The following is a 19,933-nucleotide window of genomic DNA, read 5'->3' as shown; positions in this document are numbered from 1 at the left end:
CTTTCTTTCTGTAATGCTGACCGTTTCCCTTACTAGGAGGCTTCTGCCCTTTGCCGTGCTGACCTGCCTGGAGATGCACCCTGCTGCTGCCCCCCACTGCTCCGTGCTGCAGAGCCCCAAAACTAGGAAGAAGGGTTGGGAAGGAGGCAGCGGTGGTGGGGCCAGGACGGTGGCAGTGCTGGTGCTGTGCTTGGGATGGTGGCAGTGGTGGTGGAGTGGCAGGGAAGGCGGCATTGGTGTGCTTGGGACGGCAGTGGAGGAGCAGCTAGGAAGGTGACAGTGGTGTGCTTGGGATGGCAGTGGTGGAGCGGCTGGGACGGTGGCAGTGGTGGTGGAGCGGCTGGGACGGTGGCAGTGGTGTGCTTGGGATGGCAGTGGTGAAGCAGCTGGGACGGTGGCAGTGGTGGTGGAGCAGCTGGGAAGGTGGCAGTGGTGTGCTTGGGATGGCAGTGGTGAAGCAGCTGGGACGGTGGCAGTGGTGGTGGAGTGGCTGGGACAGTGGCATTGGTGTGCTTGGGATGGCAGTGGTGTGCTTGGGATGGCAGTGGTGAAGCAGCTGGGACGGTGGCAGTGGTGGTGGAGTGGCTGGGACAGTGGCATTGGTGTGCTTGGGATGGCAGTGGAGGAATGGCTGGGAAGGTGGCATTGGTGGAGTGGCATGGAAGGTGGCATTGGCGTGCTTGGGATGGCAATGGTGGAGCAGCTGGGACGGTGGCAGTGGTGGAGGTGTGGCTGGGAAGGTGGCATTGGTAGAGTGGCTGGGACAGTGGCAGCAGTGGTGTGGCTGGGACGGTGGCAGTGGTGGAGCAGCTGGGACGGTGGCAGTGGTGGAGGTGTGGCTGGGAAGGTGGCATTGGTAGAGTGGCCAGGACAGTGGCAGTGGTGGAGTGGCTGGGAAATTGCTATTGGTACTAACACCTCCAGACCAGGCTCTCTGTGTGTGTGTTTGTGCTGCTGGTGTCTTCATAGCTGCTGAATTCTGTAACTTGCTTCTCCCTGGAAGCCTTTGCCTTTTGCTGTAGCACCAGCATCGTTATGGACAGCAGCTCAAGAGAGGTGCTTCTGTCCTACTCTGGTCTTGCAGTGTCCAGCTCTGAGACCCTCACACAGGAAGGCCATGGACCTGATGGAGCAGGTCCAGAAGGTGGTTACAGAAATGACCAGAGGGCTGCAGCATCTCTCCTGTGAGGGCAGACTGAGAAAGCTGGGGCTGTTCATCCTAGAGAAGAGAAGGCTCCAGGGAGACCTCTGAGCAGCCTTTCTGTACCTGAAAGGGGCTACAGGAGAGCTGGGGAGGCACTTTTTACAAGGGCTTGTAGCAATAGGCTGAGAGGCAGTGGCTTTGAGCTGAAAGGGGGGAGATTGAGACTGGATGTAAGGAAGCCATTCTTACCAGTGAAGGTGGTGAGACGCTGGAACAGGTGCACAGCACTGTGGTGGAGGCCCCATCCCTGGAGCCATTCAAGGTAAGGCTTGAAGCAGCTCTGAGCAACCTGATCTAGTTGGATGTGTCCCTGCTGACCGCAGAGGGGACTGGACTAGATGAACTTCTGAGGGTCCCTTCCAACCTGCTGCATTTTGTGATCCTGTGATTTATGCTCCCAGTGGAGTGGTGACCATGGGGAAGACAGCAAGATGCTGCTGCCTTCTTTTTCCTGCAAGGCTGCTTCGTTTCTGGCTGGTGCTTGTGAACAAAAGGGAACGAGGGGAGCAGCAGCTAGCTGCTAAATCTCTCTCTTTCACTGGTAGGGGTAAGCATAAAGCCTTAAATCAGCCTGGAGGTTGCTGAAGGGTAGTCAGTCTTTGTGTGGATGGGGGCTTGTACATATGTTCTCCAAGGGGCTCTTTCTGGCAGCTGGTCCAGTGCCAGTTACATGTCAAACCAAATCAGTTAGTTGATGGAAGTTGTGGCTTTGGTCCTCAGCTATTTCAGGGCATTGTGGCAGACCAGCTGACACTGCTCTCTCAGTATCACTGCATGAGACTTGATTTGGGCTGGGGTTTGGTTTTTTTGGTAGCTCCTCTGTAAGAGGTGTCAATCATGTCAGCAAGCTGGCACCATGAAAGAAGAGTTTTGCAGACTGCAGGACTCAAGCAGGCACTGGTGTCGTTTTTATTAGGTGATGAAGCATACACTGCCACCAGAGGAGAGCTGGCATTGTCTGAGCTGGTTTTAAGGCACTTCTAAATGCCCTGTGCCCTTTGGCTGTAGGTGAAGGATTTACTCTTCCTCTAACCACCAGCAGTTAAGTGTGTGCAGACAGCCTTGTTTAAACAACCATGTATAAAAAGCTGATGAGCGAACCTGCGGGGCAAACCCATGCAGAAATCCAGGCTAAACCAAGGTTATGGATGCTTAACTAGAGCTAAATCTTACTGCCAAATTAAACCCCTGTTCTTCTAGGTAAGATGAAGCCATTCCATACACATGCTGCAGTTTGGTGTGGTAGGAGAAAAGCTCAGGTAGTGATTGGGTATTGAGGGGTGTATGTGTGTGTGTGTGCGGCATCATGGTGGAGCTCTGATCCCCAGCTGCATGCCTTGTCAAACCTGCTTCAGCTAAGGGCTCATCTCAAACCCACACCAGGCAAGCTTAAAACCAGCTGGGTTTTAGTTGAAGCCACACACAGGTCAGGTTAGGTTAGGTAGGCAGGGGAAGGTCTAATGCTAAACCTAACATCCTTGCAAGCCCTTTTGCACTAAGAGTTACTTGGGAGCAGAGTTAGATTGTCGCGCCTTGGCTTTTGCAGCGGGGGAGCTTCGAAAGTCAAACTGGAGTTATCTTGAGGCTGCTTCAGCTTTTGGACTACAATGGAGAAGAACAAAGGTTAGCATTCTTAACATGCAAACAACAAACCAACCAACCACCTTTTCTCAGGGCTGTTTTGGGAAAGCAGGGCTCTAACATCCTTTTGCTTTGTTCTGCAGCGCTTTGCGCCTGCTCCTTAGTGGCGTTTGGGGCACTCGGCACAGTAAATCTTTCCGTCGTGGCGAACAAAGCGCTTGTTGGCCAGGCCCCGGGCACACCTCGTGCACTTGAAACAGTAATCGTGCCAGGACTCATCCTCGTAGTTAACCACACTGGTTCCTCTTCCAAATCCTGCTAGGAGAGAACACACAATTATAGGACGGCGATAGTAGCTGCCCCCGCGGCTGGGTTCGCCCCCACCGAGCGGCGCCTGCCCTCCTCGCTGCTCCCCGGCCCGCTGGAGGCTGGCAGACCACAGAGTGGCTCTGGTTGGAAGGCACCTTAGAGAGGTCATAGAATCACAGAAGTGTCAGGGTTGGAAGGGATCTCAAGAATCATCTAGTTCCAACTCCCCTGCCATGGCCAGGGACACCTCACACTACAGCAGGTTGCTCATCAGCCACATCCAGCCTGGCTGCAAACACCTCCAGAGATGAGGCTGCCACCACCTCCCTGGGCAACCTGTGCCAGTCTCTCACCACCCTCATGGGGAACAACTTCTTCCTAACAGCCAATCTCAATCTACCCCTTTCTATCTTTTTTTTTGCCATTGCCCCCAGTCCTGACACCCTCAAAAGTCCCTCCCCAGATTTCTCGTAGCCTTCAAGATCCTGGAAGGCCACAATTAGGTCTCCTCAGAACCTTCTCCTCTCCAAACTGAGCATCCCCAACTCCCTCAGTCTGTCCTCATAGCAGAGCAGCTCCAGCCCTCTGCTCATCCTCGTGGCCCTTCTCTGGACACCTTCCAGCACCTCCAGATCCTTCCTGGCACAGAGGCTCCAGAACTGGACCCAGAGCTCCAGCTGTGGTCTCAGCAGAGTGGAGCAGAGGGGCAGAATCCCCTCCCTGGCCCTGCTGGCTGCTTCTCTTGCTGCAGCCCAGGCTGTGGTTGGCTCTCTGGGCTGCAAGTGCTCACTGCTGGCTGCTGTTGAGCTTCTCATTCACCAGCACCCCCAAGGCCTTTTCTTCAGGGCTGCTCTCAAGCCAGTCCCTGCCCAGACTATATTGGTGCTTGGGATTACCCCAACGCAGATGTAGGTCATCTACTCCAACCTTCCCACCACAGGCAGGGACAGCTCTCAAGTAGATTCAGATGCTCAAGGCCTTATCCAACCTGGACTTGATCACCTCCAGGGAGGAGACATCTACAGTCTCCTTGCACAGCCTATTCCTGAGTCTCACCACCCTTGTACTGAAGAACTTCTTCCTCAGCTCCAGTCTAACCCTGCTCTCCCTCAGCTTCAAACCATTCCCCCTTGTCCTGCCTCTAGACACCCTCATGAAAAGTCCCTCTCCAGCCTTCCTGAAGGTTGCCTTCAGGTATTGGACAGCAGCTCTAAGGACTCAGTGGAGTCATCTCTGACCAACCTTCATCTCCATCACCCTGTCCTCATAGCACCTCTTGGATCATCTTTGGGGCCCTCCTCTGGACTCTCTCCAACAACTCTGTGCCCTTGTTCCACTAGGGACACCAGAACTGGCTGCAGTATTCAAGGTATTGTCTCACAAGGGCAGAGAGAAGGGGAAGAACCACCTCTTGACCTGCTGGCCACACTCCTTTTGGTGCAGCCCATATTTGCCTGCCTAAAACACTGGCCCCAGTTGCAGCTGAAGCACAGTGGTTGCTGCTCTTGGAGAAACAGACAGCTTGGGGGGGTTTGCAATGAATTTTTTTCCCTTGGATCCTTTCTGCAGGAAGCAGTTAGGGCTGAAGGAAACATCAAGATGTAGAGCAAGCTCAGGTGGGGTTAACCACCCTACCTCCTTGACCCTGAAAGGGCTCAGCCCCATGCTGAGTGGAATGCAAGTGTCATGGCACCGGCAGAGTGGTGCCCATAGTTCAGGGCTCAGCTTTATCATCCAGGAACTGGATTGGAGGTTAGGAACAAATTCTTTCCAGTGAGGGTGGTGAGGCATTGGAATAGGTTGCCCAGGGAGGTTGGGGTTGCCCTCTCCCTGCAGGTGCTCAAGGCCAGGCTGGATGAGGCCTTGAGGAGCCTGCTTCATGGCAGGGGGTTGGAACTACACGAGCTTTAACATCCCTTCCAACCTGAGCCATTCTGTGAGCTGTTACATGTAAAAGATGTTAGAAACCAAGCAAAGATCAGTTTGGTACAATAAAACACAGCTCTTTTTTAGCCTTAAGATCAAAATACAGGTGGGAACAGTTCTGAAGGAGGGAAATGAGGCACGCAGAGGGTGAGGAGCTCAGTCACTCAAGAGTCCCAAGAGCACATGACCCAAGGTTGGATCCCATGTAACTTGCTGGGCTTGGGACACTAGACCTGAGCTGTGTGTATCTGTGGGTGGCTGTTCTGACCTTAAGCACCCACTGGCCCAAGCTGCACTGAATGCAACATACCTGTGATGGGGTTCTTGCAGCCAGCACACTTCTTGGCCACACACTCCTTGTAGCATTCCACGCAGTAGAACTGATCCTCCACGGCGGTGAAGCGCTTCCCACCCAGCTGCTTCTTGCAGTTGGAGCAGATGAAACACTCAGAATGCCAAGGCTGCTCCTGGTAAGTGAGGCCTCCAGAAGTGATGGGCTAGGAGGCAAAGAGCAGAGATGTGTTTCAGGAGGGGCAGGGAGGAAGAGAGGAGATGCAAGCACAGGGTGTATGGAGGGTTGGAAGGGCTCCGTCGTGGCGATTGTCCCCAAATTAAACAGAGCAGTGCACAGGAGTTCCTCTGTCTGTCACCCTGCATGCCTGGAGCTTTCATGAGGGCTTGGGTTACCTGCAGTGACTCCACAGGTCTGCACTCATCAAAAAACTTCTAAACCAGCTGTTTTATAAATGGTTACTGTTTGAGTCCACAAGACCTGCTGGAGAACTGAAACCATCCCCCAAGGCTGGTGCCCAGGTGGGTTCAGCAGAGCTGCCATCAGCTCAGCCTGCAGCCCCTGCTCAAACACTGCACCCTGTGTCAACCATTAGCTCTCCATTATACAGCCATCAGCTTGCACCACCAGTAGCTCCAGGAAGGAACAACAGGCACAGAACCACAGAATCATTTTGGTTGGCCATCAAGGCCAGCCCTTCTCTAACTCTACCAAGGCTGGTGCTAAACCATGGCACTCAGCATCACATCTCTGCCTCTTTGAAACCTTTGCAGGGATGGGGATTCAGCCACCTGCCTGGGCAGCCTGTGCCAGTGTCTGAAAACCTTTTCAGGAAAGAAGTTTCTTCCAATGTGCAGCTGAAACCTCCCCTGGTGCAACTCAAGGACATTTCCTCTTGCCCTGTCCTTGCTACTTGGGAGAAGAGATTGATCCTCACCTCGCCCAAACTTCCTTTCAGGGAGTTGTAGAGAGCAATGAGGTCTCTCCTCAGCCTCCTCTCCACACTAAACACCCCCAGCTCCCTCAGCTGCTCCTCCCAAGCCCTGTTCTCCAGACCCTTCCTCAGCTTCATTGCCCTTCTCTGGACCTGCTCCAGCCCCTCCATGTCCTTGGAGTGAGGAGCCCAAACTGAACCCAGGACTCACTGTGTGGCCTCACCAGTGCTGAGGCCAGGGGGACAATCACTGCCCTCCTGCTGCTGGCCCCATTACTGCTGATCTAGGACAGGATGCTGTTGGCCTTGGCTAGCTGGGCACTTGCTGGCTCATGTTCAGCCAGCTGTCAACAAGCACCTCCACATCTTTTTCTGCTGGGCAGCTTGCCAGCCACTGCCCCAAGCCTGGAGCATTGCCTGGTACAGCTTCAGCAGGATCTGTCTTGGTTTACTCTCCTAGCTTTCAAAAGACACAGGAAGGTTAGTTTGGCAGCTGCCGCTGCAAAGGCAAGGACTTACTTTCTTGCATTTAGCACAGGTCTTGGCAAACTTAAGCTCGTGGCAGGAGACACAGTAGAAGTTATCATCCTTGGGGAAGAAGCTCCCAGATCCAATCACTTGGTTGCACTGGCTGCAAGTGAAACAGTCCTTGTGCCAGACCATCTTCTTGTACTCCACGTTTTGGTCTCCTGCAAGGGACAAAATTAACTTGTCAGGTGGCATCTCAGGCTGGTGACAAGGTCCCCACCCCAGGCAAGGCAACACCTGGGGGCAAGCCCTGACCATACCTCTGCTCAGGATCTGATTGGGAAGTGGACAAGGAGTGAGTCAGCCTCTCATTTCTGTTTCTGACTTCTGGATTCTCTTACAATATTTATCTGCCTGACAAACACTCTGAGAAGAGGACCTTGCATTGAACACTAGCTGCAGGCTGACCTGTCCACATGAGGGTTAACTGCTAAGCAGCCTTTCAACACTTGAACAAAAAGAACAGTCACAGCTGAAGCCATGCTGTGCTGCTCCAGCCTCCCACTCTGATGCCCATACCCCTCAGTGCAGCCTCCACAGCCCGCCACCCCACCATGGTTTTGCCCTGGAGCAGAACTTGGTGGCTCTACCCCCATGACTGGCACCAGTACCTGCAATAATAGGCTTGAAGCAGCCCTTACACCTGGGAGCATCCTCAGCAGCTGTGCAGTTGCTGCACCAGACCTTGTTGTTCTCCCTCAGCATGAAGGGCTCGTTGACCAGGGACGTGTAGCACTTGAAGCAGCGGAAGCAGCTGTCGTGCCAGTAGCGGTTCCTGAAGTGCAGCTCCTGCAGAGAGCACAAAAGGAGTGAGCCATGAGCCCTTCTCTCTTGCTGAGCAGCCCTAGAAGCAAGCCACTGTCTCAGCAGCCTTGGCAAGAAAGGTTGGATGGGTTAGAATAGGAGATTTAGAATAGAATAAGCCAGGTTGGAAAAGACCTTCGAGATCATTGTGTCCAACCCATCATCCAACACCACCTAATCAACTAACCCATGGCACCAAGCACCCCATCAAGTCTCCTCCTGAACACCTCCAGTGATGGCAACTCCACCACCTCCCCAGGCAGCCCATTCCAATGGGCAATCACTCTCTCTATGAAGGATTTCTTCCTGACATCCAGCCTAAACCTCCCCTGGCGTTAGATCCCAGCCACGTCTGCGTTCAGTGGTTGGAGGTGCAGCTTGGAAAAGCCCTCTGAGGTCGCTGGCTCCAACCATCAACCCACCACCACCAGGCCCACTAAACCATGTCCCACAGCACCATGGCCACAGGTTTCTTGAACACCTCCTTTACACACCCCATGGGATTTGTTCAGAACAAATCTTCTATTCTCCTTTCCACACCCACTGGGATTTATTTAGGACAAATTTTATTCTCCTTTCCACACCCAGTGGGATTGGTTCAGGACAAACTTTTATTGCCCTTAGAATCATAGAATCAATAAGGTTGGAAAAGACCTCAAGGGTCATCAAGTCCAACCTGTCACCAACACCTCCTGACAACTAAACCATGGCTTCAAGTGCCACATCCAATCCCTTTTTTAACACCTGGGATGGTGACTCCACCACCTCCCTGGGCAGCACATTCCCATGGCTAACAACTCTCTCTGGGAAGAACTTCCTCCTCACCTCCAGCCTAAACTTCCCCTGGCACAGCTTGAGACTGTGTCCTCTTGTTGTGGTGCTGGCTGCCTGGGAGAAGAGACTAGTGCCCCTGTACTCTGCTTTGGTTAGGCCGCACCTTGAGTACTGTGTCCAGTTCTGGGCCCCTCAGTTTAAGAAGGACATCGAAACACTTGAGCGTGTCCAGAGAAGGGCAACAAGGCTGGGGAGAGGCCTTGAACACAAGCCCTATGAGGAGAGGCTGAGGGAGCTGGGATTGTTTAGCCTGGAGAAGAGGAGGCTCAGGGGTGACCTCATTGCCCTCTACAACTACCTGAAGGGTGGTTGTAGCCAGGAAGGGGTTGGCCTCTTCTCCCAGGCAACCAGCACCAGAACAAGGGGACACAGTCTCAAGCTGCGCCAGGGGAGGTTCAGACTCGAGGTGAGGAGGAAGTTCTTCACTGAGTGAGTCATTCGTCATTGAGATGGGTTGCCCAGGGAGGTGGTTGAGTCATCGACCCTGGAGGCGTTCAAGGGGAGATTGGACGTGGCACTTGGTGCCATGGTCTAGGCACCAAGGTTGGACTCGATGATCCTCGAGGTCCTTTCCAACCTAAGTGATACTGTGATACTGTGATCCCCACATGGGTTAGTCTACTACCTGGGTAGTCTACCTCCCTTCAGGGAGTTGTAGACAGCAAGAAGGTCTCCCCTGAGCCTCCTCTTCTCCAGGCTAAGCAACCCCAGCTCCCTCAGCCTCTCCTCACAGGGCTGTGCTCCAGACCCCTCCCCAGCCTCGTTGCCCTTCTCTGCCCTTTCCATGCCCACTGGTGATGTATTTACCCTCCACTGCTTTCTGTTGGAGACCTGTGGAAAACTTTAAAGGTGGAGCCCCAGAGTGGCTGAGGGCCCCTGGCTCACCTTGGAGTCGGCCCCGATGGGTTTCTTGCACTCGATGCAGGTGTTGGCGCAGATCTTGTCGAAGCACTTGACGCAGCTGTGCCGCCCCTCCTTCTGCACGTACTTCTTGCCCTGCAGCGGCTCCCGGCAGTAGTGACAGTCGAACCGCTCCGACATGGTGCCCACGGTGTAGCTGCCAGGCCCTGGAGAGGGGAAGAGGGCAAACACTTGACCACCCTGGGGGCCCTGAGGGCTTCTTGGGTCTGTGAGAGGGGAGGCACCGAGGCGCCGCAGTGGGGAGCGACCTTGAGGATCACTGAGTCTGAGTGATCTCTAACTGTGCTGAGGCTGGGGCTGAGCCCTGGCCCTCAGCACCGTGTCTCTGCTGCTTTGAAGCAGCTCCAGGGATGGGGATTCAACCACCACCTTGGGCAGCCCGGGCCAGGCTTTGAGAGCCCTTTCAGTCAAGAAGTTTCTTCTGATGTCCAACCTAAACATCCCCTGGTGCACCCGTCACGGGAGGTGTTCAGAAAGAGGCTTGATAGGATGCTTGGTGCCATGCTTCAGTTGATTAGGTGGTGTTGGGTGATGGATTGGACACAATGATCTTGAAGGTCTCTTCCAACCTGGTCTGGTCTAGTCTATTCTATTCTAATTTCCTCTTGTTCTACCACCTGATACTAGGGAGAAGAGCCCAACCCCAACCTCACTCCAATCTCCTTTCAGGGAGGTGTAAAGAGCCATGAGGTCTCCCCTCAGCCTCCTCTTCTCCACACTAAACACCCCCAGTTCCCTCAGCTGCTCCTCTCCAGCCCTGTTCTCCAGAGCTTCCCTCAGCTTCCTCTGCCTTCTCTGGACATGCTCTGGCACCTCAACGTCCTTCTTGGAGTGAGAGGCCCAGAACTGAACCCAGGACTCGAGGTGCAGCCTCAGATGGTTCTTACTTTTCTTCCAGAAGACATTTCTGGCTTGTGGAAGAAGAGCAGTACAGATTACTAACCCCTGCTCAGCCTCCCTGTGCTGTTGGTTTTGCTGGTGTAGTTCCTGCACTGCACACATGCCCTTCTCTGGGCATGCTCCAGCAACTGAAGAGTTGCTGCTGGGCTGAGTGTTGGCCACTGGTGGGTCCACCTTGGAGCCAGCTGGCATTTGCTCTACCAGACAGAGAGGAAACCTCAAGCTGCTTCAGGCAGAAGCCACCCTCCCAGCCCCTTCACCCTGCCAGCAGACCCTTGCCTTGCAAACCCAATAGAGCAGTGCAGCAGGAACACAACCTTATTTCCAGCTCCCTTGATAACCAGCTGAGATAGCAATGCCAGATTGCTGTGGACAGGGAGGCAGGATGGGCTCTGGTCAAGCAGAGAGTGGAGTTAGATAATGGTTGTACTGTGATGGTTGAGCTTTTCCAACCAACATGTTTCTATGCAGCTGTCTCCTGGGCTCCAACCTGCTGTGAGTGCAGGCCAAGTCCCACAGCAGCCTTTCCCCCTCAGCCTCTGTAGGGCCCCAGACTGGCTTATTTACCTGTTCCACATCAAGCTTGGATAATGATCACAGAATGCAGTGGGATGGAAGGCACCACCAGAGGTCATCCAGTCCAACCCCCCTGCAGTCAGCAGGGACATCTCCAACTAGATCAGCTTGCTCAGAGCCCCATCAAGGCTGACCTTGAATGTCTCCAGGGATGGGGTCTCCACCAGCTCCCCAGGCAACCTGCTCCAGTGTTCCACCATCCTCACAGTAAAGACCAACCTAAATCTCCCCTGCCCTAGTCCACTGCCCCTTGTCCTAGTGCTACAAGCCTTTGTAGAAAGCCCTTCCCCAGCTTTCTTGTAGGACACTTTAGGTGCTAGAAAGTTACTCTAAGGTCTCCCCAGAGCCTCCTCTTCTCCAGGTTGACCACCACCCATTCTCTCAGCCTCCCCTCAGTGCCTAACCACCTGCTGAGAGCCACTTGGTTCTTTATGGCCAGGCCCACTGCAGGCCTGGGTGAGGTCCTGGCTGAGGTGCTGCATCATTTGTGTGCAGAGATCCCTGCCAAACATGAGGAGTCAGGAATAGTTTCCATGTCTCCAGCCTAAGCCCACAGCCAGCTGCAGCCCTCCGAGGCCTTTTGTGCTGGATAGTTGTGCAGCTTCCAGCTGCCTCTTTTCACCAGGCTTTCACTTACAGAGTCATGAGGGGCAAAGAGCAATGCAAGACATCTCTCCCCGCATGTACAGATACTTCTTCAGCTGATGCCAGCAGGGCTGTGCCAAGGCATGATGTCCCATCATGGCCAGGGAGCCAGCTCATCAGTGGGTGCAGGGAACCCTGACCAGAGCATTTTGCACTTTGGGCAGAGGTTCAGGCTCACATGTTCTACCCACACACCCACCCCAGCCTACACATCCAGTCTCAGCCTCCCAGACCACTTAGAATCATTGTTTCAGTTGGAAAAGACCTCTAAGATCATTGACTCCAACCATCAACCCAGCACCACCATGTCCATTAAATGACATCCCACAATGCCATGGCCACACTTCTTGAACACCTCCAGGGCTGGGGACTCCACCACCTCCCTGGGCAGCCTCTGCCAGTCCCTGACCACTCTGGCAGCAAAGACATTTTTCCTAATCTCCAAGCTAACCCTCCCCAGGCACAGTTTCAGCCATTTCCTCTCATTTCTATCAGCTGATAGTGGGGAGAAGAGACCAACCCCATCTCACCCCAACCTCCTTTGAGTAGCCTGAGAGTGAGGTGGTCTCCCCTCAGCCTCCTCCTGTCCACACTAACCACCCCCAGTTCCCTCAGCTGCTCCTCCCCAGCCCTGTTCACCAGACCCTCCAACAGCTTCCTTGCCCTCCTCTGGACCTGCTCCAGCTCCTCGATGTCCTTCTTGCAGTAAGGGCCCAAAAATTCTTTCCTGTGATGGTCAGACCCCTGGAGCAGGCTTTCCAGAGAGGTTGTGGAGTCTCCTTCTCTGGAGACTTTCAAGCCCCACCTCAGACAAACACAGGCTGGGTTACACAAAGTCCTGCAGCCCCAGGAGCTGTTCCACCTCTCTCTATCTGTGTCACCCATGCCCAGCACTGCAGATCCCCATGTCCCCTGCATGCCCAGCAACCAGGACACAGCCTTGAGCTTCCTGCACCACCAGCCAAGCAGGCAGGAGATGTGGCAGTGGCCTGGCAGCAGGGCTGCCAAGAGGTGTGATTATTCTTTATTCCTGATGGAGCTGCAGCCCAGCACAGAGCAGGGAAGGGAGAAGGATGTGGTCAGGCCACACAGACTGCTGCTGCTTCCTGCTGTTAGGACTTCCTACTGTTAGGAACCTGTAGCCTCACCTTAGAGCACCCCACCAAGCTCCAGGGTTGAGAGGCTGCTTTGCTTTCTGCTCCTGCTGGAGCTCGGTGGCAGGGTGACTGCTGGCTCCAGCCATGCTGCTCCAAGCCCCACCACAGCCACAGGGCAGGGACTGGGCTCTTTGGGGGGTTTTGTGGAGGGCAAACCGTTCCCAGCTGTGCCCTGACGGCACAGCAGGACCCCACCAGGCCCAGCCCTGGCCACAGGATGCTGCCTAGGCAGGACTGCTGTGTTGTCACAGCACAAGGAGCTGTTCACTCAGCTTGCTTTCAGACCCTTGCCCACCAACAGTCACTCTAGATCAACTCTGTGGCCCAACCTGTCACCAAGAGTTGTCCCCAGAGTGGCATGTGTGGCCAAGGGGTCAGTGAGGAGTGGGAGCTTGCAGCAGAGGCACTGATGGGAGCTCACAGGATGTTAGGGGTTGGAAGGGACCTTTAAAGACCATCAAGCCCAACCCCCCTGCCAGAGCAGGAGCATAGGATCCAGCACAGGTCACACAGGAACACATCCAGAGGGGTCTGCAAAGTCTCCAGAGAAAGAGACTCCACAACCCCTCCAAACCTCACCAGCCAAGCCCACACCAAACCAAACAGCTCCTGGCACTGCTCTATCACCACAGCAACAAGTGAGGGGTGGCTGCTGCCTCCAATATCTCCTTTGCCACCCTCCCCTCCCCCTTTCATTTGTCCCTCTTGCACTGCTGGCAGCACACCATGAGCAGCCACATGCAAAGCCCAGGGAGGTGCCTACCCCCACATCAACATTTTGCTGCTAGTTCAGAGCTCTTGTGCCTCATCTCTGGGCTCTGGATGCTGGTGGACAGATAGTGGAAGATGCTGGGGCAGGAGACTGGACTCACTGCATTAAGTCACTATTCATGGGGTGCATTAAGAAGAGTGTGGCCAGTGGGTTGGGGGAAGTTCTCCCCTCCACTCTGCCCTGCTGAGGCCACACCTGGAGTATTGTGTCCAGTTCTGGACTCCCCAGCTGCAAGAGAGACAAGGAGCTAGTGGAAAGAGTTCAATGGAGAGCCACAAAGATGCTGAGGGGAGTGGAGGTGAGGAGGAGAAGCTGAGAGACCCAGAGCTGCTCAGCCTGGAGAAGAGCAGCCTGAGAGAGGATCTGATCAAGAGCTAAGCAGTGGAGGTCATGAGGATGGGGCTGGGCTCTTGTCAGTAGTACCCAGTGATAGGACAAGGGGCAGTGGGCACAAACCACCACCCAGGAGGTTTCACTGGAACTTCAGAAAAAACCTCTGTGCAGTGAGGGTGCTGGAGCCCAGGAGCAGGCTGCCCAGAGAGATTATGGAGCCTCCTTCTCTGGAGACCTTCAAAACCCACCTGGACACATTCCTGTAGCACCTGCTGTGGGTGACCCTGCTCTAGCAGGGAGCTTGGACTGGATGATCTCCAGAGGTCCCTTCCAGCCCTCACTATTCCTGTGGTTCTGTTGTTCTACAGATTAAAACCCAAGGGTCATCTCAGTGTAACCTTTTTGATGACCTTATTGCTCTCTACAATTCCCTGAAGGGAGGTTGTAGACAGGCAGAGGTTGGTCTCTTCTCCCAGGCAGCCAGCACCAGAACAAGAGGACACAGTCTCAGGCTGCACCAGGGGAGGTTTAGGTTGGATGTTAGGAAGAAGTTCTACACAGAGAGAGTGATTGCCCATTGGAATGGGCTGCCTGGGGAGGTGGTGGAGTCACCATCACTGGAGGTGTTTAGGAGGAGACTTGATGGGGTGCTTGGTGCCATGGGTTAGTTGTTTAGGTGGGTTGGATTGGATGATAGGTTGGACTCGATGATCTTGAAGGTCTCTTCCAACCTGGTCTGGTCTATTCTATTCTATTACACCAGGCCAGAGCAAGTTGGAGCAGTTCCTCCTCCAGACAGCAAGCCCTGGAAGCAAGCATGCATGTGCTTGCTCCTGTGCCAGCAAGCATGGCACAGGAGGGCTGCAGCAGAGCTGGGCACTGGCTTCATACCCTTCCCCTAAAACTGCTTCCCCCAGCCCAGCAGCAGCAGGCTGGAGGCTGAGCTGGCAGGAGCTGCCCTGTGTGGGGACCAAGCTGTGGCAGCACCACCTTGCCAAGGTCAGGAGGCAGCCACGTCCTGGCTGGCAGCTCGGCCAGGGGTTGTGTTTGCAGCGCTTCAAGTAACCTGAAACAAATGCTGGGCTGGGAAGCCTGGAAACTATGTGAGCCCCTGCCAGGCCCTCAGAGCCTCCTCGAGCACGTGGGGCTTTATTTAGCAGAAATGCCACTGCCCAGGGGCCAAGGCAGCTGGGATTGAAGCCTTCCTGGTGGCAGGGCTAGGGTTGCTTTCCCCCAGAACACATAACCCCCCTGCACACGGCTCGGGGAGTAACAGGAGCCTGCCTCGCCACCTAACTCCTGCTGTGCTAATGGGAGACACATTTGTCACGCTTTGGAGCTCCACAGACAGATTAACACTGGGGCTGGCAGCCCCAGGAGCAGGGCTGTGCGGCCAGGCAGCCCAGCTTCTGCCTACCCTTGTGTCAGCTTGTGGACCAAAGGTCCCTCTGGTACACAAGCCAGGGCATGAGTTTGCCTCCAGCCTCTCAAGGAGATGTCTGCCCTCTGCAGTATCATCCCCACCTGTGCTGTGTCCAGGTCACAGGGAGGACATGGAACTGTTAGCTTGGGTCCAGAGGAGGCTAAGAAGATGATCAGAGGGCTGCAGCACCTCTCCTATGAAGACAGGCTGAGAGAGTTGGGGCTGTTCAGCCTGGGGAAAAGAAGGCTCCAAGGAGACCTCAGAGCAGCCTTCCAGTACCTGAAGGAGGCTACAGGAGAGCTGGGGAGAGACTTTTGACAAGGGCCGAGAGTGACAGGACAAGGGGCAATGGGACAGAGGGGAGATTCAGACTGGAGATTAAGAAGCAATTCTTCACAGAGAGGGGGATGAGAGACTGGAAGAGATTGCACATTCCCTATCCCTGGAATTGTTCAAAGCCAGGCTGGATGAGGCCTTGAGCAACCTGGGCTAGTGGGAGGTGTCGCTGCCCGAGGCAAGGGATTTGGAACTAGGTGATCTCTAAGGTCCCTTCCAACCCAAACCATTCCATGATTCCTGATCTAGACCCAGCAAAGTCATCTCTGTCCCCTTGCCTGCAATGAAGATGCACTGATCACTGTCCCAGCAAAGGTGCTGGCTGCTCGTGGCCTCTGCTCACCTCTGTCACACCAAGAGCCCACAACAGCCAGAGCATGTTCTACAATCCCTCCATGGCAGCAGGCCACTGTGGGACTGGTGCATGAGAGCCCCAAAAGCCTACCCTGAAGGCATGCACTGATCCAGCCCCTGTTCCAGCTTGACTCTGAGGGCTCTAAGAAAGCTGGGGAGGGACTTTGGAGGGTGTCAGGGAGTGATAGGACTGGGGGGGATGGAACAAAACTAGAAATGGGTAGATTGAGATTGGATGTTAGGAAGAAGTTGTTGCCCATGAGGGTGGTGAGAGACTGGCACAGGTTGCCCAGGGAGGTGGTGGAAGCCTCCTGCCTGGAGGTGTTTGCAGCCAGGCTGGATGTGGCTGTGAGCAACCTGCTGTAGTGTGAGGTGTCCCTGGCCATGGCAGGGGGGTTGGAACTGGCTGAGCCTTGAGGTCCCTTCCAACCCTGACAATTCTGTGATTCTGTAGAAGAGGGTTTGAAAACAGAGGGACCCAGGCTGCCCTCCCTGAGCAGAGGATGTTCTGCTCAGAGAGAGAAGCAGGTGAGAAGAGTGCAGGCTGCTGAGGAGAGGGCTGAGTTCAGGACATGCCCATCCTCAAATAGCCTAGAGGACCCTCAATGAAAATAAAAGCTCAAGGAAAAGTCCAGCAATACTTCCAGAAACTAGTCCCCCTTCAAGCATGGTGTCCCTCTCCCACCAGCCCTGGCAGGGTGCTTCTCTAAATGTAGCTCCCTGATGGATCTGGCTACAGCTGGAGGGCAGCTGGCCAGGCTGGTGGCCTTCTCGAGTGTCAGGGTGTTTGGCACAAGGACCCACTGGAATTCAGCCCTAACATTTACCTGACCACAGAGCTGCCAGTTAGCCACATGTCTCCAGAGAGCATCTCTTGCTCTTCAGAAGCATCTGCTCAGCCCTTGGACAACCATGCCTTCCATCCCCTTCCAAAGACCTCCAACATTTGGGCTCCACCAGCAGCCTCCATGCACCTCAAGTCACGCTGACACCATGCTGTGGAGCAGCCACAAAGCTCTCCCAGGCAGCAGTCAGGGTCAGGGCTACATCAAACTTGAACAGAGAAGATTTCACCTCAACATGAGGAGAAACTTCTTTACAGGGAGGGTGACAGAGCCCTGGAGCAGGCTGCCCAGAGAGGTTGTGGAGTCTCCTTCTCTGGAGCCTTTCAAACCCCACCTGGATGCATTCCTGTGCAGACTGCCCTGGGTGATCCTGCTTGGGCAGGGGGGTTGGACTGGATCATAGAGTCATAGTATCAGTCAGGGTTGGAAGGGACCACAAGGATCATCTAGTTCCAACCCCCCTGCCATGGGCAGGGACACCCCACACTAGATCAGCCTGGCCACAGCCTCATCCAGCCTGGGCTTAAACACCTCCAGGGACGGGGCCTCAACCACCTCCCTGGACAACCCATTCCAGGGCTTCACCACGCTCATGGGGAAGAACTTCCTCCTCACCTCCAGCCTCAATCTCCCCACCTCCAGCTTCATTCCATTCCCCCTAGTCCTATCACTACCTGAGATCCTGAGCAGTCCCTCCCCAGCCCTCCTGTAGGCCCCCTTCAGATACTGGAAGGCCACAATTAGGTCACCTGGGAGCCTCGGATGGTCTCTGGAGGTCCCTTCCAAGCTGTAATGTACTGTGACACTGTGATCTGCACCCTGCAGCAGGGCAAGCTTTGGGATGGAAAGGGTACAAGCCTAAGAAGTGCCACTCCACCAAAGCTGTCTGTTTAATACAACCTCCTGCCCCTCCTGTGAGTTGCTGTCTTCCACAGCCCCTGGGCTGCTTCCTCCTGCTTCAGTTGAGCTATCTGAGCTGTCTGCCACAAGGCAGTGGCTTGCAGGCCAGATGAAACCCAAGCACTCAGCAAAGGGAGCTGAAGCATAGCTGATAAGCAAAGCACTTAGCAGAGGATGTGTGTTAATGTCTCTGGGGAGTGTGTTCAAATGTGAGAAACCACCAAGGCAGAACCTCAAGTGTGGTCTCAAAACACCAAGGGAAACTGTGCTTCAACTTGAGGGATTATTCTGCCACTTGGGAAAGAAGGTTTGGCTGAAGGTGTTAACCCTGTGCACATCTGCATGCTCTGGCAGTAAGGGAAGAAAAGAGCAGCTGCTTTTTGGCTTCCCATCACTGATTTTTCTCAGCAGACTGAGTGAACCCTGCTCCCACACCCCCAGGTGCTGGCTACACCTGCCTGTTCCAGCTCACAGCCTGGCATCCCCTGCTCTCCCACCTCAGATACTCCTCTCAGCATTCCTCTGTGCAGTGGCCACGTGGGTTACCAGAAATACCAAGGCTGGTGCTAAGCCATGGCCCTCAGCACCGCATCTCTGCTGCTCTGAAACACCTCCAGGGATGGGGATTCCATCACCTCCCTGGGCAGCCTGTGCCAGCCTTTAAGAACCCTCTCAGGGAAGAAGTTTCTTCTCATGTCCAACTTAAACCTTTCCCACTGCAACCTGAGGCCCTCTCCTCTCATTCTGTCACATGTCACTAGGGAGAAGAGACCAACCCCCACCTCCCTCCAGCCTCCTTTTGGGAGCTGTAGAGAGCAGAGAGATCTCTCTTCTGCCTCCTCTTCTCCACACTCAACACCCCCAGCTCCCTCAGCTGCTCCTCCCCAGCCCTATTCTCCAGACCCTTTCCCAGCTTCATTGCCCTTCTCTGGACCTGCTCCATCACCTCAATGTCCTTCTTGGAGGGAGGGCTCCAAAACTGAACCCAGGACTCAAGGTGTGACCTCACCAGTGCTGTGTCCAGGGGGTAAATTCCTTCCCTGCTCCTGCAGGTCACTTACAGGTCATTTTTTGCTGGGGGGGGGGGGGGACTGGCAGTATGAGGGGAGAGCATTGCTGTTCTCTTGCCAGGCTGTGCCACATGTGAGTCTCTTAGTCCATAACTCAAGAAGAATTGCCCTGTTGATAAAGTGGAAGCTTCTTTATTTAGAACAAGAACAGCTCCAAGTTCCTCAGGCGCTTGCCAAGAGCATTCCCTGCGGCCCTATTGCCACCATGCCTGAGCACATCTCAATCATTATTTAATCTTCACAGTTCCCCAGGGAAGCTGGGACATGCTATTCAAAACCAGACTGCTCCAGTCCTGCAAACACCTCCCCCCCACCAGGCCTTTTGCACTTAACACAGAGCTCAGCTAAGGCTAACCAGGCTCCCAGTGCCTGGAGGAAGGCTGAGCACTTGGGCTGGAGTCCAAGAAATGAAATCCCAACCTTTCAAAACTTAACCAAAATCAGCTCAAGTGCAAAAGTCCTGCTCAGCACCTCACTCTGAGCCTGCCTGAAGCTTTGACCTCTGAGATCCTTCAGTTACAGACCAGAAAATACCTCCAAGATCATCAAATCCAGCACCACCACGCCTGCTAAATCACTTCACAAAGTGCCACATCTACACATATTTTTAACACCTCCAGGGATGAGGATCCAACCTCCTCCCTGAGCAGCCTGTGCCAGTCTTGGGGAACTCTTTCAGTGAAGAATTTTCTTCTCACATCCAACCTAAACCTTTCCTGGTGCAATTCCAGGTCATTTTCTCTAGGGCCATCACTTGTTCCTTGGGAGAAGAGGCCAACCTCCGCCTCACTCCAGCCTCCTCTCAGGGAGTTGGAGAGAGCAATGAGGTCTCCCCTGTGCCTCCTCCACATTAAACAACCCCAGTTCCCTCAGCTGCTCCTCATGTTCCCAGCTATGCACCTATCTGCCCCCCAAAAGCCAAGCATGAGGCTTTCCTCTGCTGAGAATTCACCCTCCAGGGCAGGCACTGCGGTACCCCACTGCAGCTGTCCTGCGGAGACGGACTCCCCACGGGGTGTGGGAGGGGAGGTTGAGCTAGAGCTTGCTGTTGGCAGCATTCCAGCTGCAGCATCTGCTCAGAAGCCACTTTAGCATTCTAGGTTACAGCACAACAGCAAATCCAGAGGGGTCCTTGCCCCAGAGAACACCTCCCTGAGGAAGAGGAGAAAGGAAAGAGAGAGCTGAGAGGGCAGCGAAAGGATGCTGCAGCATCAGGCAGGCTTGTGGGATGAAGTCAAAGAAGAAATCATTACCAGGTTGGAAGGGACAAGAAGGAGCAACTCCTCTCA

At 54.5% G+C, this 19,933-nt stretch overlaps 1 protein-coding gene across 5 annotated transcripts in view; it reads right to left on the bottom strand.

Annotated features, from left to right (window-relative positions):
* Positions 1-2,090: 2,090 nt before the first annotated feature.
* FHL1 (four and a half LIM domains 1) overlaps positions 2,091-19,933 on the bottom strand; it is a 49,804-nt gene continuing 31,961 nt past the window's right edge. For 4 of the 5 annotated variants that reach the window (XM_068151778.1, XM_068151783.1, XM_068151781.1 and 1 more), the window contains exons 2-6: positions 9,298-9,479; positions 7,386-7,563; positions 6,766-6,935; positions 5,331-5,517; positions 2,091-3,103 (exon numbers count right to left, since the gene is read on the bottom strand). In XM_068151778.1, coding sequence (XP_068007879.1) covers positions 2,946-3,103; positions 5,331-5,517; positions 6,766-6,935; positions 7,386-7,563; positions 9,298-9,453 — 849 coding nt within the window. In that variant the 5' untranslated portion in view covers positions 9,454-9,479 and the 3' untranslated portion in view covers positions 2,091-2,945. The remainder of the gene's footprint in view (positions 3,104-5,330; positions 5,518-6,765; positions 6,936-7,385; positions 7,564-9,297; positions 9,480-19,933) is intronic. The other variant, XM_068151779.1, reaches the window with a different exon arrangement.

Source organism: Melanerpes formicivorus, unplaced genomic scaffold (assembly GCF_026170545.1).
Source record: "Melanerpes formicivorus ecotype bairdi unplaced genomic scaffold, bMelFor1.0.p_v2 SCAF_22, whole genome shotgun sequence".
Lineage (NCBI taxonomy): Eukaryota > Metazoa > Chordata > Aves > Piciformes > Picidae > Melanerpes > Melanerpes formicivorus.
The sequence above is the reverse complement of the archived record's forward strand: the minus strand, read 5'-3'. Positions and strand labels throughout refer to the sequence as shown.